At 45.8% G+C, this 25,919-nt stretch overlaps 1 protein-coding gene across 1 annotated transcript; it reads left to right on the plus strand.

The window, feature by feature from the left end:
- The first annotated feature begins 19,464 nt into the window (after nucleotides 1–19,464).
- Nucleotides 19,465–25,919, plus strand: LOC119921877 (olfactory receptor 2G2-like). The gene is made up of 2 exons (XM_038741866.1): nucleotides 19,465–20,268; nucleotides 25,893–25,919. Exons 1-2 carry the CDS (start codon nucleotides 19,465–19,467, stop codon nucleotides 25,917–25,919), a joined length of 831 nt encoding a protein of 276 aa, XP_038597794.1.

Consider the following 25,919-nt stretch of genomic DNA (forward strand, 5'->3'; position numbering starts at 1 on the left):
ACCAAAAAAACCCACAACAAAACAAGTAGACAGGTGTCAATACCAGCAGAATAAATAGAATTATAGCTATATACACATCATTAATAAAATAGAATACATCAGTCGTTGATATTTGAATGCTTACTGTGTGCAAAGAATTGTACTAAGCCCTTGTGGGAGTTCGATAGAACAGGATGACATGATCCTTTCCTTAAAGAATCTTACAATCTAGTGGTGGAATTATTATCATTATTATTAAGTGCCATTGAGTTGGCACCTATGTATATTCCGATAAATCAATCAGTCATGTTTTCTGAGTGTTTACTGTATGCAGAGCACTGTACTAAGCGCTTGAGGAGCGTACAGTGTAACAGAGTTGGTTGGACACATTCCCTACCCACAAGGAGCTTAGCTAGAGTCCAGAGAGGGAGACAGACATTGGTATAAACATACAAATTAAATCTATGCACATAAATGCTGTGGGGCTGAGGGAGGGGCAAATAAAGGGTGCAAATCTAAGTGCATTATATCCACAGGTTTATTGGATAATAGTACATTATATTGCATTTTATTATATGCTAAATTACAATTAATGGATTACATCCAGAATTGATTTATTTATGTCTATGTCTGACTCTCCTTCTAGACTATAAACATACTGTGGCAGGAAATACGTCTACCAACTCTGTTATATTGTGGAACAGTACTCGGCACATAGTAAGCACTTAACAAATACGATAATTATTATTATCATTACTCTATTATTATATTATCATTATATTTATTTTTAGTAGTATTATTATTACTCTCCCAAACGCTTAATAGAGTGCCCTGCATACATTAAAAGTCTAATAAAGCAATCGAATGATCAATGATAGGTGGCAGGTGCAGTTTGCTGGACTCACCTTTCATTCATTCATTCATAGTATCTATTGAGCGCTTACTGTGTGCAGAGCACTGGACTAAGCAGTTGGGAAGTACAAGTCGGCAACATATAGAGACGCTCCCTACCCAGAACGGGCTCACAGTCTAGAAGGGGGAGACACACAACAAAACAAAACAAGTAGACAAGTGTCAAAGCAGTCAGAATTAAATATAATTATAGCTATAATAAATATAATTTTAGCGATAATTAATAAAATTATAGTTCACCTATTTCTGCTGGGTAAATTCTGCAAGGCTCCTGCCTCCATTTGAAAAAGGTGGTTGGTCAAAGAACGACAACCGTAGGTGTGTCTGGTTGTTTGGGGGCCTCAAGGCACGGGGGAGTCTTTGGACTTTATTACCCAGAAGCCTTCAGGGACAAGGCGGTTGGCATCCCCGGAGTGAGCGCAGAATGCATACCTGTGTGGCATTAGAAACCGGGGAAGGGAATGGTTGACATCAGCTCTCAGATCCCTACTGCGTCCAAACTCCCCAGAGTGTTGAGATGCATGAGGAGGATGAAACGGTTATGACAGTGATTGTGCTGTCCTTTTTTCATTTTACGGTCTTTGTCAAGCAATCACTATGTGCCAGGCACTGTACTAAGTGCTGGGGTACATACAAACCAATCATGTTGGACACAGTCCATGTCCCACATATAGGTCACATTTTAATCTCCATTTAAAAATGAGGGAACTGAGGCTCAGAGAAGTGAAGTGACTTGCCCAGGGTGACTACCTTGGGTAGTCCCCGTATCCCCACAGACGTGAGGAGAGTTGGTATAGGGGAGGAGGGGGAAGTTGAAAGGTCTGATTAGCCTCTCTGGACTCTGGGGTGGGAAATGAGGGTCTCAGCGGGGCAGTCTACTGGAAGGCACCCTGGATTGGGAAGCCTAATTTGGCTTCTTGCCCGCTATAACCTTGGGTAAGTTAATTAGCCTCTTCGTACCTCAGTTTCTTCAACGGTACTATCCCAAGCATTTAGTCATTCAGTCAGTCAATCGCATTTATTGAGCGCTTACAGTATACAGAGCTTGGGAGAGTTGAATATAATAATAGAAATAATTATGGTATTTGTTAAGCGCTTACTATGTTCTAGACACTGTAGTGGTTGCAAGCAAATTGGCAATCCCTTATCCGACATGGGGCTCCCAGTCTCAATCCCCATTTTACAGATGAGGTAACTTAGGCACAGAGAAGATAAGGGACTTGTCCAAGGTCACACAGCAGACAAGTGGCAGAGTCGGGATTAGAACCCATGACCTCTGACTTCCAAGCCCGGGCTCTTTCCACTGAGCTACTCTTAGTACAGTGATGATGATGTGATGATGGTATTTGGTAAGGGCTTACTATGTGCCAAGCACTGTTCTAAGCACTGGGGTAGATACAAGAAAAGCAGGTTGTACAACGTGGCCTCACAGTCTTCATCCCCATTTTACAGACGAGGGAAATGAGAAACAGAGAAGTTAAGTGACTGGCCCAAAGTCACACAGCTGATTAGTGGCGGAGCCGGAATTAGAACCCATGACCTCTGACTCCGAGGCCCAAGCTCTTTCCACAGAGCCACGCAGCTTCTCATACAGTGCTCTGCACACAGTAAGTGAGGGGTTGGCGGTGAGATAGACAGGATCGAGGCACAAATTGTACAACCTGAATCAATCAATGCTATTTATTAAGTGCCTACTGTGTACAAAGCACTGTACTTAACGCTTAGGAGAGGACATTGAAATAGAAGTGATACATATGTTCCCTGTCTACCTCTATCTATCCTAATCTAGCAAGAGGATATTTTTGACTTTGAGTGCAGTGCTTGGCACTCAGTAAATATGACAAGAGTTGTAATTCCGGCTATGCAATTTGTCTGCTGTGAGATTTTGGGCAAGCCACTTAACTTCTCCATGCCTCAGTTACCTCATCTGTCAAATGGGGAATAAGACTGCGAGCTTCATTTACCCTAGTGCTTAGAGCAGAGCCTGGCACATAGTAAGAGCTTAACAAATATCATTGAAAAATGGAACTACTCAATAAATACGATTAATAGAATATCTAAGTGCCAAAATATTCCTATTGCACATACCTCTGTCCTCCATTGGATCTGCACTTAGTAGAGTGCTCTGAATACAGTTAGTACTTAATAAATACCGCTGATTGATTGGTGGATAGAGTCAATGCTGATCTTCCACTTCTGAACAGACTAGAGGCATTCCATTCTACGTGAAATATTTCCACCTCAGGACCCTCCCCAGGGCGACCTTCATGTCCCGGTTCCTCAGGACGTAGATGAGGGGGTTCAGGGTGGGGGGCACCATGGCGTAGAACACGGACATCAGCAGGTCCAGCGTCGAGCGGGAGTCTGAGGGAGACTGGAGATGGGCAAAGAAGGAGTTAGAGAGAAACAGAATGAAGACGACAAGGTGAGGCAGGAAGGTGGAGAAGGCTTTGGCCCGGCTCTCGGCGGCTGGAATCCTCAGCACGTCCCGCAAAATGTGCGCGTACAAGACGACGATGCAGACGAAACAACTGTGGCACTGTAGCATCTGGAACAGGAGAGCCGGATGAGGGAACGGATGTCACAGAAGAACTGACAGATGGTGTTGGTGTCACAGAAGAGGAGGGAGAAAGTTACGGAGCTGTAGATGCCTCCGTTCAGCCCCTCGCTGAGCCATGAGGCGGCGACCATCTTCCCATAGACCCCCCGGTCCTAATGTCCTCGTAAAGCAGGGGGAGGCAGATGGCGGCTTAGCGGTCGTAGGACATCCCCGTGAAGAGGAATACCTCTGAGGCAGCAAACAGGACCACCGAGAAGACCTCGGCGGCACAGCCTAGGAAGGAAATGGATCCACGGTCGGTCAGGGAGTTGTGGATGGATTTGGGGATGGTGACGGAGATTTAGCAGATGTAGAGAACGGACAGATTCCTGAGGAAGAAGTACATGGGGGTGTGGAGGCGCCGGTCGAGGGCGGTGACGACGACGATGAGAAGATCACTATAAGAGCCACCAGGCAGACCAAGAGGAACAGTGCGGCCTGGACCAGCTGCAGCTCCCGGAACTCCGAGAATCCCAGCAGGAGGAATTCCCTCACCAACGTGTTGTTGACCATTTCTTTCTTGTGGGAAAAGAAGAAATATGGTCCTGTGGGATGGATGGAGGTGAAAATATTAAGTTATCCAAGCAGTGTGGTATAGTCACTAGAACACGGGCCTGGGAGTCAGAAGATCTGGACTTTAATCCCGGTTCTGCCATGTAACTGCTGTGTGACCTTGGGAAGTCACTTCACTTCTCTGGACTCCAGTAACCTCCACTGTGAAATGAGGATTAAATTCGACTCTTTCTTCCTTTTCATTTTTTCCTCTGCTCCCCTCTACCCAGGGCGTGACATCTACAGATGAAAGACATTCAATCAATACTATTGATTGATTGATGAATTGACTATTGGGACATGCTGCCCAGGAAGGGAAGTATTTGAGAAAAATTCCAGCAACTTTAATTTTTCTCCAAAACGAGGAAAGCTGCAACTACAGCTGAACCCAAGCTCCTCCAGGTTTCATAATAATGATAATAATAATGATGATGGTATTTGTTAAGCAGTTACTATGTGCCAAGCCCTGTTCTAAGGACTGGGGGTAGATACAGGGTAATCAGGTAGTCCGACATGGGGGTTACAGTCTTAATCCCCATTTTACAGATGAGGTCACTGAGGCACGGAGAAGTTAAGTTACTTGCCCTAAATCACACATCTAATAAGTGTCAGAAGCGGGATTAGAACCCATGACATCTGACTCTCAAGACCACGCTCTTTCCACTAAGCCATGCTGCTCTTCCCAATCAATCAGTCAATCTATCAGTAGTATTTATTGGCTATTTGCAGAGCACTGTACTAAATGCTTGGGAGAGTACAATTCAACAGAATTATCAGACATGTTCCATTCCCACAATGAGCTTACAGTCAAGAGGGGGAGACAGACATTAATATAAGTAAATAAATATGGTACAAGGCACCATATCACAAGCCACGGCAGGATGAAGGGCAGGTTAAGACTTCATTCATTCATTCAGTTTTATTTATTGAGGAAGGGGGTAGAGCAGAGGGAGGGAGGTGGGCCGATGGGGAGGAGAGGAGGACCAGAGGAAAAGGGGAGCTCAGTCTGGGAAGGCGTCCTGAAGGAGTTGAGCTCTCAGTAGGGCTTTGAAGGGAGGAAGAGAACTAATTTGACGGCTGTGTGGAGGGAAGGCGTTCCAGGCCAGAGGAAGGATGTGGGCCGGGGGTCGATGGCGGGACAGGCTAGAACGAGGCCCAGTGAGAAGGTGAGCGGCAGACGAGCGGAGGGTGCGGGCTGGGCTGGAGAAGGAGAGAAGGGTGGTGAGGTAGGAAGGGACGAGGCGATGAAGAGCCTTGAAGCCAAACTGATGGAGAGCTTCTCAGGGCAAGATTTCTGCAGCCTCCAAGGGACCCTCAAACTACCAGACCTGGAAGACGCAGCATGCCCTAGTGGAAAGACCATGGGCCTGGAAGTCAGAGGAGCTGGGTTCTACTCCTGGTTCTGCCAACCGCTTGCTGTGTGACCTTGGACGAGTCACTTAACTTCTCTGTGCCTCAGTTCCCCTCTTCTCTCCCTTACTTAGACTGTGATCCCCATGCAAGACAGAGACTGTTTCCAACCTAATCAACTTGTAATCTACTCCACCTCTTAGAAGAGTAATAATAGAACAGTGGAACAGCCCAGAATGTACAACAGTAGAATAGAACAGTAATTAGAATAATAATGGTAATATTATACCAAAATAGTGATGATGATGATTCATTCATTCATTCAATCGTATTTATTGAGCGCTTACTATGTGCAGAGCACTGGGCTAAGCGCTTGGGATGTACACATCGGCAACATATAGAGACGGTCCCTACCCAGCAATGGGCTCACAGTCTAGAAGGGGGAGACAGACAACAAAACAAAGCATGTAGACAGGTGTCAAAATCGTCAGAACAAATAGAATTAAAGCTATATGCACATCATTAACAAAATAAATAGGATAGTACATATGTGCAAGTAAAATAGAGTAATAAATCTGAACAAATATATATACAGGTGATGTGGGGAGGAGAAGGAGGTAGGGCGGGGGGATGGGGAGGAGGATAAAAAAGGGGGCTCAGTCTGGGAAGGCCTCTTGGAGGAGGTGAGCTTTCAGTAGGTCTTTGAAGGGAGGAAGAGAGCTAGCTTGGCGGATGTGTGGAAGGAAGACTTCCAGGCTAGGGGAAGGGTGTGGGCCGGGGGTCGATGGCGGGACAGGCGAGAACGAGGTACAGTGAGGACGTTAGCGGCAGAGGAGCGAAGGGTGCGGGCTGGGCTGTAAAAGGAGAGAAGGGAGGTTAGGTAGGAGAGGGCGAGGTGATGGAGTGCCCTGAAGCCGAGAGTGAGGAGATTTTGCTTGGTTAGTAGGTTGTCAGGCAGCCATTGGAAATTTTTGAGGAGGGCGGTAACATGCCCAGAGCGTTTCTGTACAGAGATGATCCGGGCAGCATCGTGAAGTACAGACTGAAGTAAGGAGAGACAGGAGGATGGGAGATCAGAGAGGAGACTGATGCAGTAATCGAGTCGGGATGGGATGAGTGATTGAACCAGCAAGGTAGCGGTTTGGATGGAGAGGAAAGAGCGGATCTTGGCAATGTTGTAGAGGTGAGACTGGCAGGTTTTGGTGATAGATGGGATGTGTGCGGTGAACGAGATAGCAGAGTCGAAGATGACACCAAGGTTGCGGACTTGTGAGACAGGAAGGATGATAGTGCCATCTACACTGACGAGAAAGTCAGGGAGAGGGAAGGCATGATGATGATGATGGTATTTGTTAAGCTCTTACTATGTGCCAAGCAGTGTTCTAAGCGCTGAATAATTATATAGTAATGATGATAATGGTATCGTAACATATAGAAGCAGCGTGGCTTACTGGATAGAGCCGGGGCTTGGTAGTCAGAGGTCGTGGGTTCTTATTCTGGCTCCATCACTTGCCAGCACTGTGACTTTGGGCAAGTCACTTCACTTCTCTGTGTCTCAGTTCCCTTATCTGTAAAATGGGGATGAAGACTGTGAACCACACGTAGGTCAACCTGATGACCTTGTGTCTGCCCCAACGCTTAGAACAGTGCTTGGCACATAGTAAGCGCTTAACAAATGCCATCATCATCATAAAAAACCTCTCCGCTCTCAGTCCCTGTTTCAGACCAGAACATTTCTCTCCAGCCTAGTCAACCCGTGTTCTGTAAACAGTACCCTGACCGTGGTCTAATAGAAAGAGCATAATCCCGGCTCCACCGCTTGCTTATTGTGTGATCTTGGGAACGCCACTTCGCTTCTCTCAATTTCCTCAGCTTATTTTTAAAATCAGAGAAATCAAGTTCACCTTCCTCACGGGTCTTCTTAGAATCAGGTCTGGAATGAAATGAGAGAGCTTTGCTCGCTCCCTCTAGACGGTCAGCTCGTTGTTGACCGGGAATGTGTCTACAGAATAGTGCTTGGTACATAGTAAACGCTCAGCAAATGACATGATTATTATTATTATTATTATTACGAATTCTGTTATATTATACTTTTCCAGTAGCTTAACTGTTCGTCACACAAGCGCTCAATAAATTCCACTGATTGATTGATTTATGTCTGCCTCCCCATGTACATTGTAAGCTCACTGGATCAGAATCAGGTCCACCAACTCTATTATATTGGACTCTTCCAATCGCTCGTTCAGTGTTCTTCATTTAGTGAGCGCTGGATACTACCAGTGATTCTCTGACTAACGTCTGCCTCCAATTCTATACTGTAAGCTCGTTCATTCATTCATTCAGTTGTATTTACTGAGCGCTTACTGTATGCAGAGCACTGTACTAAGCACTTAGAAAGTACAATTCGACAACAGATAGAGACAATCCCTACCCAACAACGGGCTCACAGTCTAGAAAGGGGAGACAGACAACAAAGCAAAAGAAGTAGACAGGCAAAAACAAAACAAGTAGACAGGGAGAAACAAAACAAGTAGACAGGCAAAAACAAAACAAGTAGACAGGAAGTGGGCAGCGAACGCGTCTACCTGCTCTGTACTAGTGTGCTTTCCCAAGCGCTTAGTGCAGTGCTATGCACCCAGTAAGCACCCACTGATTGATGGATTCTCTCCTTAGCTCTCACAATTACCCTGGTCTCAGCCACCGCACTCTCGTTCGCCAGAAACTACTCTAGATTTTTGATGGTCTTTCATTCAATCGTATTTATTGAGCGCTTACTGTGTGCAGAGAACTGTATTAAGCGCTTGGGAAGTACAAGTTGGCAACATATAGAGACGGTCCCTACCTAACAGTGGGCTCACAATCTAGAAGGGGGAGACAGACAACAAAACAAAACATATTAACCAGGTAAAATAAATAGAATAGATATGTACAAATAAAATAAATAGAGTAATAAATACGTACAAACATATATACATATACACAGGTGCTGTGGGGAGGGGAAGGAAGTAAGGCGGGGGAGATGGGGAGGGGGAGGTGGGGGAGAGGAAGGAGGGGGCTCAGTCTGGGAAGGCCTCCTGGGGTAGGTGAGCTCTCAGTAGGGCTTTGAAGGGAGGAAGAGAGCTAGCTTGGCGGATGTGCGGAGGGAGGGCATTCCAGGCCAGGGGGATGACGTGGGCCTGGTGTCGATGGCGGAACAGGCGAGAACGAGGCACAGTGAGGGGATTAGTGGCAGAGGAGCGGAGGGTGCGGGCTGGGCTGTAGAAGGAGAGAAGAGAGGTGAGGTAGGAGGGGGCGAGGTGATGGAGAGCCTTGAAGCCGAGGGTGGGGCGTTTTTGCCTAATGCGTAGGTTGCCTGGTAGTCACTGGAGATTTTTGAGGAGGGGAGTAACATGTCCAGAGCGTTTCTGCACAAAGATGATCCGGGCAGCGGCGTGAAGTATGGATAGAAGTGGGGAGAGACAGGAGGATGGGAGATCAGAGAGTAGGCTGATACAGTAGTCTCATCTGAGCCCAGAACTGGTGGCCAATACTTTCAGAACAACGTGCTGCAGAAACAAAGGAACCGGTTTTATGAACTCTTGAAAAACGTACGACTCTCATCTTCTCCAATCTCCTGGGTATCTCGCCTGCTCACAGACGGTAGGATTCCCAGTGGGCCGTTACAGTCACACTGTAGAAGTAGAAAAATTGCAAAATTGAAGGGAGAGATTGGTCCACCTAGATTTATCCGCCTAGATTTACAGTAATTATTAATATTATCATCATTGCTGTTGTACCTGTTAACCGCTCACTAGACTATTATGATACTTGTTTAGCACTCACTCTGGTATTATTATGGTATATATTAAGCACTCACTAGATTATTATTATGGCATTTTTTAATCACTTACTCTATTCTTATGGTATTTGTTAAGCACTCACTATCTTATGGGATTTGTTAAACATTCACTATCTTAATATTATTATGGGATTTTTAAGCACTCACTATATGATTATTTCAGTATTTGTTAAACACTTACTATACCATTATTATGGTATTTATTAAGAGCTCACTATATTATTATTACGGCATTTGTTAAGCACTTACTATATTACTATTATGGTATTTGTTAGGCACTCACTAGTCTTTCCTATGGCATTTGTTAAGCACTTACTATAATATTATTATGGCAATTATTAAGTACTCAAATATTATTGCAGCATTTGTTAAGCATTTACTAGATTATTATCATGGTATTTGTTAACATGCTCTATATCATTATTATGGCATATGTTAAGCACTTACTATATTATTATTATTGTGGTATTTGCTAAGCACTCACTATGTCATTATTATGACATTTGTAAGCACTTACAATATTCTTATTGTCGTTGTGGAATCTTTGAGAATGAAGGACAACTATCAATCAATCAATGGTATCTACTAAAGAATGAAGTGCTTAGTACAGTGCTAATCAATGGTATTTACTAAGGAATTAAGCGCTTAGTACAGTGCTAATTCCTCACCCGTGTACATTCTCCTATCATTTATGACAATAATAATAGTAATAATAATAATAACAGCATTTGTTAAGCTCTTCCTATGTGCCAAGCACTGTTCTAAGCTCTGGGGGATACAAGGTAATCAGGCTGTCCCACGTGGGGCTCACAGTTTTAATCCTCATTTTCCAGATGAGATAACTGAGGCCCAGAGAAGTGAAGTGACTTGCCCAAAGTCACATAGCTGACAGGTGGTGGAGCCGGGATTAGGACCCACGACCTCTGACTCCCAAGCCCAGGCTCTTTCCACTGAGCCACGTTGCTTCTCTTATTCATTCAGTCGTATTAATTGAGCTCTTACTATGTGCAGAGCACTGCAGTAAGAGCTTAGTACAGTGCTCTGCACTCAATAAGCACTTAATGAATGCAATTATGACTTCTCCTATGTACCTGAACGTGAATTCCTGGACCACAGGTTACGTGGATTGTCGAAATAGCTTTCAGAATATCGTTTGACGCATAGTAAACGTGCGCTTAACAAATTCCATAAAAACAAACAAACAAATAAACTCCAGGTGTGCCAGGAGGTTAACAAAGGCCTGGCAGGACGTGCAGTGTTTCCGATGGCTTCACTCTGTCTCTGAGCTCCTTGGCTCTCCCTGGACAAGCACCCCAACTACTAAAAGCGGTAACGGGGGTAGACATAGTGACACAAAGATGCCTCGCAACACCTCCCAACAGGAGAGGGATCAAATATCCCACCCCCTCCGCGGCTCGGTTCGTTCCGGCCTCTCGTCGAAAGGAGAGGAGGTGAAAATCAGAGATTTTCTCTCGGGGTTCCAGCGTTCGGAGAAGAGGAGGCGGACGAGATTGGTCGACTCAATTCCTCCGATCTCAGTTGGTAACCCGTACGTGAGAACCCTACGTGTTATTCTATCACTTGTCAGGTTTTCAGGAAAAGTGTTGGGTGTGGGGTTTAGCGGCCACAGCGGAGAAGCAGTGTGGCCTATTGGAAAGAGCGCGGGCCTGGGAGCCAGAAGGATCTGGGTTCTAATCCCGGCTTCGACGCTTCTCTGCTGTCTGCCTTGGACAAGTCACTTGGCTTTTCTGTGCCTCAGTGACCTTAACTGTAAAATGGGGATTAAGACTGTGAGCCCCATGTGGAACAGGGACTGTGTCCAACTTGATTATCTTGAATCTACCCCAGCGCTTAGTATAGCCCCTGGCACATATTAAGTGTTAAACATATTCCATAAAAAAATTCATTTTTCCTGAAAGGATCCAGAGAGTCTCCATGCATCTCTAGACTGCATGATCGTCTATTTATTTATTTTTATTCATTTATTACTTATTAAGCACTCCCGATGTGTCAAGCACTGTTCTAAGCACTGGGGTAATGATAATAACCATAATGATGGTATTTACTAAGTGCTTACTATGTGCAAATACTGTTCTAAGCGCTGTGGAGGCTACAAGGAGGACTCACAGTCAATTCCCATTTTACAAATGAGGTACCTGATGCACAGAGAAGTTAGGTGACTTGCCCAAAGTCATGCTGACAATTGTTGGATCCTGGATTTGAACCCATGACCACTGACTCCGAAACCCGGGCTCTTTCCACTGAGCTTCGCTGCTTCTCTTGGCTCTTGTATCTTCTCTTAGATACAAGTGAATCTGTTTGGATGCAGTTCTGGTCCCACATAGGGCTGACAGATTAGGTAGGAGGGAAGATAAGCTCAGTGAGGTCACGGAAAGTGTCTATCAATTCTGTTGTACTCTCCCAAGTCCTTAGTATAGCACACAGTGAGCGCTCAATAAATACCACCTGTTGATCGATATTGATTTGGGGATAAAGGGTGTATACTAGTGGAAAGAGCAGAGATCTGGGAGTCAGAGGGCTGGGAGTCACTTCCCTGCTGTGTGATCTTGGACAAATCACTTAAATTCTCTATGACTCAGTTTCCTCATCTATAAAATGGGCATTAAAATGTCTGTTTTCCTTTCTCTTAGACTATGAGCCCCATGTGGGAGAAGAACTGCATCTGATCTAATGATAATGATAATGATAATAATAATAATAATAATAATGATAATAATAATAATAATGATAATAATAATAATAATGGTATTTGTTCAGCACTTACCATGTGCCAAGCACTGGTCTAAGCACTAGGATAGATACAAGGTAATCAGGTTTTCCCACGTGAGGCTCCCAGTCTTAATCCCCATTTTACAGATGAGGTAACTGAGGCACAGAGAAGTGAAGTGACTTGCCCAAAGTCACAAAGCTGAGAAGTGGCAGAGCTGGGATTAGAACCCACGATCTCTGACTCCCAAGCCCGAGCTATTTCCACGGAGCCTCGATTAGACTTTATCCATTCCAGTGCTCGCTCAACAAATGCCACAAATAGTATTCAGATCTGGTGAATCGAACATATTATTATTATTATGGTATTTGCAGTCTAATAGAAAATGGATAACCTCAAACTTGCTGTGTGTCATCAATCAGTCGATCAATCAATGGTATTTATTGAGCGCTATCAATTAACCGTATTTATTGAGACCTTACTACGTGCAAAGCACTGTACTAGGCACTAGGGAGAGTATGGTGCAACAGAGTTGGTTGACATTTTCCTTTGTCCATAAGGAGTTCATAGTCTAGAAGGGGAAGCAGCCATTTATTAATCCAGCCATCAATCAATGGCATGTATTGAGCGCTGACCATGTACAGAGAAGTGTACTAAGCACTTGGGAGAGTAAAATATGTGTCACCATGATCTTGCCCACCAGTAGAAAGTAGGAATAGTAGTAAAAGTATTTACAAACAGCTTACTGTGGGTTGATTTGACACATTTGTAATGGTTAAAAATCGTTTTCTCCTACACAGCTAGGACATCTTATCTCTGGGAAGGAAATGGCCAACGCCACGGAGGTGACGGACCAGATTTCCTCCTGGTCAACCTGGCGGCCCTGACGGGAATCTCGTCATTGTCGTCGTCACCACCCTCGACCGGCGCTTCCACACCCCCATGTACTTCTTCCTCAGGAACCTGTCCGTCCTCGACCTCTGCTACATCTCCGTCACCGTCCCTAAATCCATCCACAACTCCCTGACCAGCCGCAGATAAATCTCTGTCCCGGGTTGCATCTCTCAAGTTATTTTAGTAATCACCCTTGCGGGTGTCGAGGTGGCCCGGCTCACGGCGATGTCCTACGACTTCTACACCGCCATCTGCCTCTCCCTGCGCTAAGAGGTCATCATGGACCAAGGGGCCTGTGGGAAGATGGCCGCCGCCACGCACGTGGCCACCACCTTCTCCGTCGGCTTCGGCGGGCCCAACGTGATCCGCCATTCCTTCTGTGACGCTCCCCAAATGATGGAACTCTCGGGATCCAGTGGGAACCTCCAGGAGATTGGAGTCACGGTCTTCTCCGCCATTCCGAAAATCTCATGTCTCGTCTCCATCGTCGTCTGGTACGTGCACATCTTCCGGGCCGTGCTGAGGATGCCGGCCGCCGAGGGCCGGACCAAAGCCTTCTACACCAGCCTGCCCCACCACGCTGCGGTGATTTTATTCATCTCCACGGGAAGTGTCGCCCACCTCCATCCGCCCTCAAACTCCTCCTCCAAGCTGGACCTGCTGGTGTCCGTGTACTACACGGTGTTCCCCCTCCACCCTGAACACCCTCATCTACAGCTTGAGGAACGGGGATGTGAGTGCCGCCCTGAGGAGGGTGCTGGGAGTGAGAGGATGGCTCTGAGAAACAGGGACATATGAAGTTCATCCTAGGGACAGGTACCTTTGGGGGAAAAATCCTGTAGGAAGCATGTCACCTTCTTAATAATAATAATATTGTTGGTATTTGTTAAGCGCTTACACTGTGCCAAGAACTGGTCTAAGCGCTGGGGTGGATACAAAGTCATCAGGTTGCCCCTCGTGGGGCTCACAGTCTTAGTCCCCATTTTACAGATGGGGGAACTGAGGTACAGAGAAGTTAAGTGACTTGCCCAAAGTCACACAGCTGATAAATGGCGTAGCCGGGATTAGAGCCCACGACCTCTGACTCCAAAGCCCTGTCTCTTTCCACTAAACCACGCTTCTTCTTTTCTCTTCTTCTAGGGAAGGCTCAGGCAATCAATCATTCAATTCAACTATCTTTTTTTAATGGTAGCTATTGAACACTTACTATGTGCCAGACACTGAACTAAGCGCCGGGGTAGATACAAACTCATCAGGTTGGACACAGTCTCTGTCCCACATGGTAATCACTCCCAGTTCGCTAGTGGAACCCTGAAACAAACTCCATTTGACGGTATCAATGCTATTTAGTGAGCGCGCACTGTGCACAGCACTGTACTAAGCACTTGGGGCAATACAACCCTGGTGGTAGAAACGTTCCCCGCCCACACAGAGCTCACAAACTATGTAAGCAGAATCCCCTGAACTAAACCACCCAGACCTGTAATTCTAGAGCAATGCATACACGCCTGAGTAGCAGTGTGAAGTGTGGAAAGTGCACAGGGCATGGTGTCAGAAGGCCCTGAGTTCTACTCCCGGCTCCACCTCTTGCCCGCTGTGTGACTTTGGGCAAGTCACTTCACTTCCCCAAGCCTCAGTTGCCTCATCTGAAAAATGGAGATTAAGACCGTGAACCAAACGTGGGACAGGGGCTGCATCCAACCTGATTAGTTTTCATCCGCCCTAGCCCTTAGTACAGTGTCTGGCCCATAGTAAGTGCTTAGTAACAACAACAACAAGAAGCAGGAGAAAGAATCAGAAGCAGTAAAGGGTGTGTCTGTAAACAGAATGGCCTTTGTCTCAGCAGAAGCTAAAGCCATAAATGGAAATGAAAGACTAAACTTTTCGCAATGCACCCAGAACTTCACACATCCTGCACAGTTCTGCTAATGTTAGCTGAAACAAGAGCCAAGGAGGGAAAGAGAGCCTGCAGCCATAAGAATTGTGATCTAGCAGGAGCAGTGGGGGGGAAGAATTCAGAAAGATTGAGGTCCAGCAAAAAGATGTAGATGAATAGTAATGATAATTTAATAATTTTGGTATTTGTTAAGCGCTTACTATGTGCCAAGGGCCGGGTAGATACAAGGTTGTCCCACATGCGGCTCACAGTCTTAATTCCAATTTTTCAGATGAGGTAACTGAAGCACAGAGAAGTTAAGTGACTTGCCCAAAGTCACACAGCAGACAAGTGACGGAGCCGGGTTTCGAACCTATGACCTCTGACTCCCAGGTCCGTGCTCTTTCCACTGAGCCATGTTACTTCTCTAATTTATATATACATATATATATATATACGTATATATATATATATGTATATATATATATATACGTATATATATATATATATATATATGCAATTCTATTCATTTATATTGATGCCTGTTAACTTGTTTTGATGTCTTTCTTCCCCCTTCTAGACTGTAAGTCCTGTGTGGGCAGGGATTGTCTCTCTCTATTGCTGAATTGTAATTTCTAAGCGCTTAGTACAGTGCTGTGCACACACTAAGCGTTCAATAAATACGATTGAATGAATGGATGAATGAAGGATGATGATCAAGGAGAAGACCCTTGTTACGCTATCCACGCCATTATTCATTCATTCACTCAATCATATATAGTAATAAATCATAATAATGGTATTTATTAAGCGCTAACTATGTGCCAAGCGCCGACCTAAGTGCTGGGGTAGATACAAAGTTATCAGGTTGTTCCATGTGGGGTTTACAGTCTTAATCCCCATTTTACAGATGAGGTTACTGAGGCACAGGCAAGTTAAGTGACTTGCTCAAAGTCACACAGCTGAAGTGGCAGTACCGGGATTAATGAATTTGAGAATGCTTTGAAGTACTCAGAAGCTGATAGCTAAGGCATCTTTCTCCCCAAGACTCTCTCTCAGGAGTCCCTGCACTGGTCGCCTCTGTGCCTGACTTATTGTTATATCTGGAGGGTGGGAGAATCCCAGGGGGGCCCTCACGATCTGTGCCAACATATCGGGCGATCCCGTGCTCCAGAAATATTGGTCCCCCCAAGCCTCAAATGTGAAGAGCACCTGGAGAGACAGTCCGGTCCTTATCTCCTGATTGCCTCTCTCAATTCCCCAAGATCCTACAGAAAGGGCAGTAGGGCCCTGGAAAGATGATGAGCTGTAGAGCAGAGGCGACGGTAGGAATTAAATTTCCTCGGGCGTCGGCCCGATCCCTGACCTTCTTTCCACCGGCCACCCACTCTTGAAGAGATTTGGAAAAAGGGGCTGGGAGATAATCCTTTCTCTGCCTCCTAGCTCAGCTGCTTCCAGCTCAGCTTCCTTCTCACCTTATCACTCACGAGACTGAGGATAGAATCTCTAACACTGAGACCTACTCAGCCCATCCAGTGGAATCGTTTCTCCGAACCAGAGTGAGAATCTGTTTGCCTTTTCTTTGCACCAGGACTGGTGATTAGGGGTGAAACAGAGACCCCCACACTCCCCCCACCCCGCACAATCTGTAGCCTCGACGGTATTTAGGAAAATGGAATTCGGTTATATGGGCTACTAATCCAGATTATTTATTGAGCGTTCCTTTGTGCAGAGCAGGGGAAAGTGCAACATTGGGCAGGGTCCCTACTCATGAGGAGCTTATGGTTTAGTTTACCCTGTGTGGATTATTCATATTCTTATTCAGATTATTATCCCAGATGCTGAAGAAATCAGGGAGAAAGCCTAGGCCATCACTAGCCCGCAATTACGAGCCCTGACCCAGCCAGAGATGGCCCAATTCTAAATGTGAGTCCAGAAGTTGCTTGGGTGAGAGTCAAGGGAACAAATAGTGTGAGCTGAGCTTCCCATCGATCTCGGGGAGCTGGGGGTGGAAGGCGCTAAGGAAGAGCTGAGGGGTGAGAAGTAGCGTGGGCTTGCAGTCGGAAGGACATGGGTTCTAATTCTGGCTCAGCCACTTGTCTGCTATCTGCTGTGTAATGCTAGGGCAAATCACTCCACTTCTTTATTACTCTGTTTCCACATCTGCAAAATGGAGATCCAATGCATGTTCTACCTCCTACTTAGACTGTGAGCCTCATGTGGGACCTGATCATCTTTTGTCTACCCCAGCGTTTAGTACAGTGCTTGGCATATAGTAAGCACATAACAACTGCTGTGTTCTTGTTTTGTCTTGTTTTGAGCTCGTTGTTGGGTAGAGATTGTCCCCACCGTGGCCAAATTATAATTTCCAATCAATCAATCAATCGTATTTATTGAGCGCTTACTATGTGCAGAGCACTGTACTAAGCGCTTGGGAAGCACAAATTGGCAACACATAGAGACAGTCCCTACCCAACAGTGGGCTCACAGTCTAAAAGCGCTTTCCAAGCGCTTAGTACAGTGTTCTGCACGCAGTAAGCGCTCAATAAATATGATTGAATGAATGAATGGGCGAACGAGCTAGAACTAATCCATCAGTGGTATTTATTGAGCACTTGCTGTGAAGAAAGCATTGTATTAATTGCTTGGGAGAGTCCAATATAGCAGACCTGGTAGACATATTGGTCCCCGGAAAACGTGGTAGGGAACAGAGGAGGATTAGAAGGAGGGTCAGAGAGGTACCACGCTGGAAATATGGATAGAAAATCGAGTTTCTCTCTATTTCTGTTCGAACCTGTTGGTATACAGAGTCCATATCCTACTTCTCCCTTTTCAGTATTACACCACCAGAAATTCCTTCTAGGAATATACGCTCAATCCGTCCTGCTTCAGGGTCAGCTACTGACTCTTATCCTGGCTCAAGAGGAGACAGAATGAAAACCCTTCCCTTTCTGAGCTGAGAAGAACCCTTGGAAGATTCTCCACTCCAGCGTAAGTATTCAAAGAGTTTCATGTTTCTTCGAGAGATCGAATTTTCTCCCCTTTTCTCGCCCCTCTCCACATCCTACCACCCTTCTCTGGAGCCGGGGTGTCCAGAAGGGGACCCGGGACAGCAGCGTGGCTCAGTGGAAAGAGCCCGGGCATGGGAGTCAGGGGTCATGGGTTCTAATCCCAGCTCCGCCACTTGCCAGCTGTGTGGCTTTGGGCAAGTCACTTCACTTCTCTGTGCCTCAGTTACCTCATCTGTAAAATGAGGATTAAGACTGTGAGCCCCACGTGGGGCAACCTGATTACCCTCTATCTACACCAGTGATTAGAACAGCGCTTGGCACATAGTAAGTGCTTAACAAATATTACTTTCATTATTATTATTATTATTATTATTATCTTAGAATCGGACCTACCTGGAGGCCAATGACCCAACCTATTTCACTCCTACACCTCAGTACAGTGCTTTGTACATAGCAAGAGTGAAACAAATATCATTCCTACTACATCACTGAATCTGCACAGGGGGCTCCATCAGTGTTACTGCTGGGTGACCTTGGGCAAGTCACTTAACTTCTCTGTGCCTCAGTTACTTCATCTATAGAACAGGGATGAAGACTGTGAACCTCACGTGGGACAACCTGATTACCTTGTATCTACCCCAGCGCTTAGAACAGTTCTTGGCACATAATAAGCTCTTACCAAATACCATTATTATTATTGTTATTACTCCTACCGCGACTACTGCCTTGCTTTTTCTCTGGTTCTTCTCATTCGCTTTCTCCTGTTCTTCTCTCCCTTTCATTCCTTCATACGCTTTTCTCCTTCGCTCTCTTTTCCTCCTGCTCGCTCTCATTTTTTCTCTCGTACTCTTGCTATGTTTCTCTCTATCACTCTGTCCCTCTCGTTTTTCTCTCCCTCTCATTCTTTCTTGCACTTTTTTCTCCCTCTCGCTCTGTTTCTCCCACTCTCAATTTTTCTTTCCCTCTCCCACTCTATTCCCTTGCTCTCTCCGTCTCTTGTTTTCTCTCTCTCCTGCTCTCTCTTGCTCTCTCACGCTGTTTCCCCTTCTCACTCTGTCCCATTTTTCTCTCCCTCTCCCTCTTTCCCTTTTCTCTCACTTTTTCTCTCCTTTGTGTTTTTCTTCCCCCCACTTTCTCTCATACGTTTTCTCTCTCTCACTTGCTTTCCCTCTCTCTCACTTGCTTTTATTCTCCTTTATGCTTTTCCCTTCACTCCCTCTCCTATTTTTCTCTTCCTCTCACTCTCGCACCTTTATCTCCCACTCCCTCGGTTTCCTCCTTCTTTCTTTTTCTCTCCATTTCACACTCCCTTGCTCTCTTGTTTTTTCTCCCCCTCATGATCCCTCTCTCTCTCTGTCCTGCCTTTTCTCGCCCTCGCGCTCTCTTTCCCTCACTTTTTCTTTGGCTTTTTCTCCCCTCACACTTTCTCTCAATCATTCCTTTTCCTCTCTCTCTCTCTCTTTCCCTCTCACTTTATCTCTCCCTTGGACTCTCTTTCCCTCACTCTCTCTCACACGTTTTCCTTCCTCTCTCTCTCTTCACTCCCTCTCTCTCATTTTCCCCTCCTTTTCTTCTTTCCTACTCCCTTTTTCCATCCTCCTCTCTCTCTCCCTGCCTCCCTCACTCTATTATTTTTCTCTCCTCCTTCCTCTCTTCCCCTCTCCCTCTTTCTCTCATCCTTTCAACCTCCCTGCCTCCCTCGCTCTTCCTACAAGTATGAGGATGATGCCGAATGACACTTCTGCAGAGAACTTTGTCTTGGTGGATTTCTCTGCTCAGCCCCAGATAGAGAAGATCCTCTTCGTGGTTGTCTTGATCTTCTACCTCCTAACCCTGGTGGGCAACACCGCCTGGATCTCCGTCGCCATGTACTTCTTCCTGTCTCACCTCTCCCTCGAGGACCACTGCTTCACCACTGACATCGTCCCCCACTTCTATGGAACCTCCGGGGGCCCTCCAAGACCATCATCGTGGTCGGTTGTGCGGTCCAGCTGTACGTCGTCCTGGTCCTGGGGTCGACGGAATGCATCCTTCTGGCCGTCATGGTCTTGGACAGTCGCCGCCATCTGCCTAACCCTTCACTACACCACCGCCATGCACCCGTGGCTCTGCCAGGTCCTGGTGAGATTACCCTGGATGTGTGGGGTGGGGGACACCGCGATTCAGGCCACCGTCATCTTCCTCCTGCCCCGCTGTGGACACCAGCTACTTCCCCACTTCACCTGCGAGATACCCGCCCTGCTCAAGCTGGCTTGTGTGGACGTCCGTGCCAATGAGATCCAGCTCTTCGTGGGCACTCTGGTCCTGAATCTCCTGCCCTTGAGCATGATCACGGTCTCTTATAGGTCCATCGCCTGGGCCATGCTGAGGATCAAGTCGCCCCAGGGTTGGAGGAAGGCCCTGGGTACCTGCGGGTCCTACCTCCTGGTGGTCACTCTCTTCTACAGGTCCATCAGGGTGGTCTACATCTGGCCCAACAGCTCCTTCTCTGGGACTTTGGGCAAGTTCCTCACCCTCTTCTACACCGTTGTGGCCCCCACCCTCAACTCACTCATCTACACCCTGAGGAACAAGGACGTAAAGGAGGAGGTAAGGAGGATTCTGGGAAAAGACCAGAGTTCAGAAAGGGCTAACATCTTGAATCATATTGGTCTAGAGTTCTGGAGAAGGGCCGGAAAGGTAGCAGCTAAAATAGGCAACTCTCCACTGAGGGAAAACAGATATCTGGACAAGAATCAGACAGTGAGAATAATTGTGGTATCCGTTAAGCGCTTACCACGTTCCTAGCACTGAACTAAGCGCTGGGTTATTAACAAGATAAGCAGGTCCCACATAGGGCTTACAGTCTGAGTAGAAGGAAGAACAGGTATCGAGGAACTGAGGCGTGGAGAAGTTAAGTGAGTTTCCTAAGGTCACACTGCCCATAAGTGGCAGAGTCAAGATTAGAACACAGGTCCTCTGACACCCAGGCCCATATTCTCTCCAATAGGCCAGGCTGCTTCTCTAAAATACCCCTGGGGGCACATATCCAAGGAATCCTAAACTTCGTATCCTGAATTACGTATACGTATACGTATGTATCTATTGATGAGACACTTTATGCTACCGGATGTGTGTTAATCAACTTTCCCACCTTCGCTATGATTAAAGCCTGCTTCCCCATTTAGACTGCAGGATCCTTGTGGGCAGGAAACGTGTCTATTTTATTCTCCCAAGTGCTTAGTACAGTGCTTTGCACACAGTAATCATTCAATAAATACCATTGATGGATAGATTAATGTCTGTCTCCCCCTTTGTACTGTAAACCCGTTGTGAGCAGAGAATATGTCTACTAACTTTGTTTTATTGTGCTCTTCCAAGCGCTCAGTACAGTGCTCTTCACACAGTAAGCACTGAATAAATATGATTAACTGGTTACTATAAATACCCTTAATACTGTACTATTTCCCCTTTCCGCAGTCTAGTTTTATGCCTGTCTTACCCTGAAGATTCTTAGCTTGTGGTGGACAAGGAACGCATCTATCATCTTTGTTGTATTGTACTTTCCCAGGTGCTTAGTACAGTGCTCTTCACACAATAAGTGTTCAATAAATATCATTGATTGATTGCATTAGGTAAGCCTGGATGAGGTTATTATATGCCATTGTTAGGAAAAACGATGCTTAGTGGTAAACTTATCAGTGCTTCAACAGTGCTCGGTGCCTACTAAGCGATTAACAAATGCCATCATCATTATAATTATTAAAAATGTAGCTATCGGGGTGAATATTCTGGCAATACCCGCTAGGGGTGAGACTCAGTGAAAGGGTAGAAATAGTAGGACAGAAAATATTAGGAATCCTGTTCCATTGGACTTTCCCGAGTAATTAGTACAGTGTTCTGTGCACAGTAAGCACTCAATAAATACCAGTGACTCATGGATTGATTGATAGTGTTGCCTAGTGGACATGAGATTCAAGAGACCCTTGTTCAAGTCTCTGGTTTACTGTGTGACCTTAGGCAAGTCATTTTCCCTTACTGGGCCACAGTTTCTTCATCTGTAAAATGGGGTTAAGATAGATTTTGTGAACCCCGTGTGAGCCAGGGACTATTTCCAATCTCATAACCTTGTATCTACCCCAGAGCTTAGCACATAGTAAGTGCAGGATAATTTTTTAATGGCATTTGTTGAGCACTTACTATGTGTCAAGCACTGTCCTAAGCGCTGGTAAATAGTAAATATTACTATTCTTCTTATTAATGATGATAATAATAATATTGTTCACAAGACCGATTTAATTAATAGACTCAAGTTTCAATGACGGAGAGATAGCACTTCATTTGCACTTACTCAATCTGTTCTCAATCCTGAAAATTGAAAACAATTGAAATTTAAATCTCAGCCCTAACTCAATGCGTTCTTTTGAAATAAATCAGTTAGTGGCTAGAAATGTTTCCTAATTGGTGGACACGAATGACTCGTGTCAATGGGGATTTGATAGTCATTGCCTTTCGTGAGGTTTTACCAAGATAAGCAGCATGGCCTAGTGGAAAGAGCCCAGGCCTGGGAGACAGCGGACCTGGGTTCCCATCCCAGCTTCATCATTTGTCTGCTGTGTGACTTTGGGCAAGTCACTTCACGTTTCTGTGCTTCATTTCTCCCGTTCTTCCTCCTATTTAAATTGTGAGCCCCATGTGGGATAGAGATTGTGTCCAACCTAATTGACTTGTAACTATTCAAGCTCTAAGAAGAGTGTTTGACAAATAGTAAGCACCTAATAAATAATATTTTAAAAATCCCTGCCTCTGTCCCCCAAGAACATGTGATCCATTGGCAAGAGGTGGAATGTGGGAGGTCAACGAAAGGTTAATGATTATGTGTCATAATAATAATGATGGTATTTGTTAAGCGTTTACTATGTGTCAATTACTGTATTAAGCACTAGGGGGGATACAAGCAAATTGGATCAGACACAGTCCCTGTCGCATGTGGGGCTCACAGTCTTAATCCCCACTTTACAGATGAGGTAAAAGAGGCACAGAGAAGTGAAGTGACTTGTCCAAGGTCACACAGCAGACAGGCGGAAGAGCGGGGATTAGAACCCAGGATCATCTGACTCCCAGGCATGTGCTCTATTCTCTGCACCATTCTGCTGCTAGGTCATGAAGATCGGTAAGCAAAAGACTGGGACAACAAGGGTTTCCATTTCAGGGAAGATAATAAATGTGTTTGTTAAGCACTTACTCTGAGCCAAGCACTGTGCTGAGCACTGGGGTAGATAGACGGTACTCAGGTCACACATCGTCCCTCTCCCCATATAGGGAGCTCACAGTCTAAGGGTGAGGGAGGAGAGGCACTGAATCCCTGTTCTACAAGTGAGGAAACCGAGGCACAGAGAAGTTAAGTGAATTCTCCAAGACCACCCAGCAGACAAGTCGTGGAGCCAGAATTAGGACCCAGGTCTGGCGGGGAAAATGTCTGTTTGCTGTTACATTGGACTCTCACAAGCATTTAGTACAGTGTTCTGCACACATTGAGCACTCAATAAATCAGACTCACTGATTTGGACTCCCAGGGCTATTCGGATTCCCAGACTGAGCCTCCATTTTCTTTTCCTCCTCCGCATCCCCGCACAGCGCCCTACTTCCTTCTCTTCCTCACAGCACTTGTATATATTTGTCAGATTTATTACTCCATTTTACCTGTTCATATTTACTATTCTATTTATTTTGTTAAAGATGTGCATATAGCTATAATTCTATTTATTCTGACAATTTTGACACCTGTCTACATGTTTTGTTTAGTTGTCTGTCTCCCCCTTCTAGACTGTGAGACCGTTGTCGGGTAGGGACCGTCTCTATATGTTGGCGACTTGTACTTCCAAAGCGCTTAGTACAGTGCTCTGCACACACTAAGGGCTCTATAAATGCGATTGAATGAATTAAGGCTCTTGTTTGTGGGAAGGAAACATGTCTATCAATTCTCTCATATTGTACTCTTCCAGGTGCTTAGCTGGGTGAAGTAAGCGCTCAATAAATACAATTAACAGATAGATTTCTGCTTTTCCAGCCCATGAATAAATCTCCTTCCTTCCTGATTCCCTCTGAACACTGCGAACATGCAAGACTGCTCTTCTTCCCACAGAATCGGAATTTCCACCTCTCGTCGGGACTCACAAAGCTGCCGGAAAACAGAGAAGACATCTCAGCGCCTGTTCCCTGCTCAATAATGCCCTGATGGTTTAGAGTGCAAAAGGTACTTTTAATGTTCAATAGATTTTTAATGGTATCTGTAAGCGCTTACTATGTGCCAGGCACTGTACTAAGTGCTGCGATAAATACCAGACGGTTCGGTTGGACACAGTCCGTGTCCCACGTGGGGCTCACAGTTTTCATTCGCATTTTATAGATGAGGTAACTGAGGCCCCGAGAAGTAAAGAGACTTGCCCAAGGTCATACAGCAGATTAGAACATGGGCCTGGGACTCAGAAGGTCCTTTGTTCTAATCCCAGCCGCTACTTGGTGTTTATCCTGTACAGACAACCACGAGCGGCCCTGCCACCTCCACGGCCCGGGATGCTTCCCCGGGGTGATGCCCAAGGTCAGGGCGTCCAAGAGGGTGGTAGCTCTGGTTTACCTCTATGGCCTCTTTTATTTGCGACCGTCCATCATGCTGAGTGTTATATTCAACGTGAAAGAAAAATCTCCTCTGCTATTGAACTGGCAAATGGTGTTAGGATTCATCTTTCTGGTAGTCTGCCGGTTTTTGATTATTCAGAGTGATTGGAGGATAAGTGCATTCTGGGAAAAGGAATCATCAGCTTATTGAATGCTTACTGTGTGCAGAGCACTGTACTAAATTCTTGGAGGAATACAATATAAAAGAGTTGGTAGACATGTTTCCTCAAGGAGCTTACAGTCTAGAGTAATGAACCTTATCTTCAGCATCAATAAATATCCTGAGGGTCTGCGGATGCATTAAGTCTGGAGATGGTCACTGACAGGTGATGGGAAGAAGTGAATTAGCTAAATCCTCCTTGAGAAGGTGGAATTCCAGAGGATCTTCGATGGTGAGATATCTTCGGGCTGGGGAATGAAAAGGGTGCATTTCAAGGCCAAAGGAAGGGTGGGAGCCAGGGGTGGGAGGAGGAAGCATCGAAAGTGAGTCACGATAAGAAGGTTCTTTTTGGAAGGTTCACTGAAATCAACCGATCTACAATCCGTTATTCATCTAGACTGTACGCTCGTTGTGGGCAGGGACTGTATCTGTTTATTATTCTATTGTACTCTCCCCAGCATTTAGTACAGTGCTCTGCACACAGTAAGAGCTTAATAAATATTACTGAACTAATTCATTTTCCTCTTTACAAGAGCTGCTGCAATCAGGTTCCCTTTGCTAGAAGCTCTCTCTCTCTCTCTCTCTCTCTCTCTCTCTCTCTGTGTGTGTGTGTGTGTGTGTGTGTGTTTGTGTGTGCGTGCACGCAAACTATTGGGTAGTGGAAGCAGCGAACAGGTTCAGGCAGTGGGGAAGGTTGAAGACGAAGGTAGAAAAAGATCTCCCTCCAGACTGTAAACTAGATGTGGGTAGGGAACCTCTCTACTTAGTCTGTTGGCGTGGTTGAGGGGGGACAATCTCAGGGATTCACTTTAAATCGACCAAAATAATGTGAAAATCTGGATCTTGCCTTATTCCTGCTGGATATGAAACTCAAAGATCATTTTTAGTTCAACAACTGTCTCCTTTCCATAGAGAATCACCAACAAATGTCTTGTCAGTTTCTTCACTCTTCCCATCAACGAACTCTAACTTTGTCTCTTCTCTCATCCACTGCAGAAAGTCAATGCTGCTTTCCAAAAATGCCCAACATCTCCACGGTGAGGGACCTCCTGCTGGGATTTTCGGAGGTCCGGGAGCTGCAGCTGGTCCACACTGCGCTGTTCCTCCTGGTCTACCTGCTGGCCGTGATGGGTAATCTCCTCATCGTCGCCTCCACCGCCCTCGACCGGTGCCTCCACACTCCCATGTACTTCTTCCTCAGGCACCTGTCAGTGGCCAATCTCTGCTACATCTCCGTCACTGCCTCCCCAATCCATTCACAACTCCCTGACGGACCATAGAGAAATCTCCTTCTTAGGCTGTGGAGCACAGGTCTGTCTGGTGATTCTCTTTGCAGGTGCAGAACATTTTGTCCTCGCGTTGA

The sequence above is a fragment of the Tachyglossus aculeatus genome, unplaced genomic scaffold (assembly GCF_015852505.1).
Source record: "Tachyglossus aculeatus isolate mTacAcu1 unplaced genomic scaffold, mTacAcu1.pri SUPER_32, whole genome shotgun sequence".
NCBI classification, from domain to species: domain Eukaryota; kingdom Metazoa; phylum Chordata; class Mammalia; order Monotremata; family Tachyglossidae; genus Tachyglossus; species Tachyglossus aculeatus.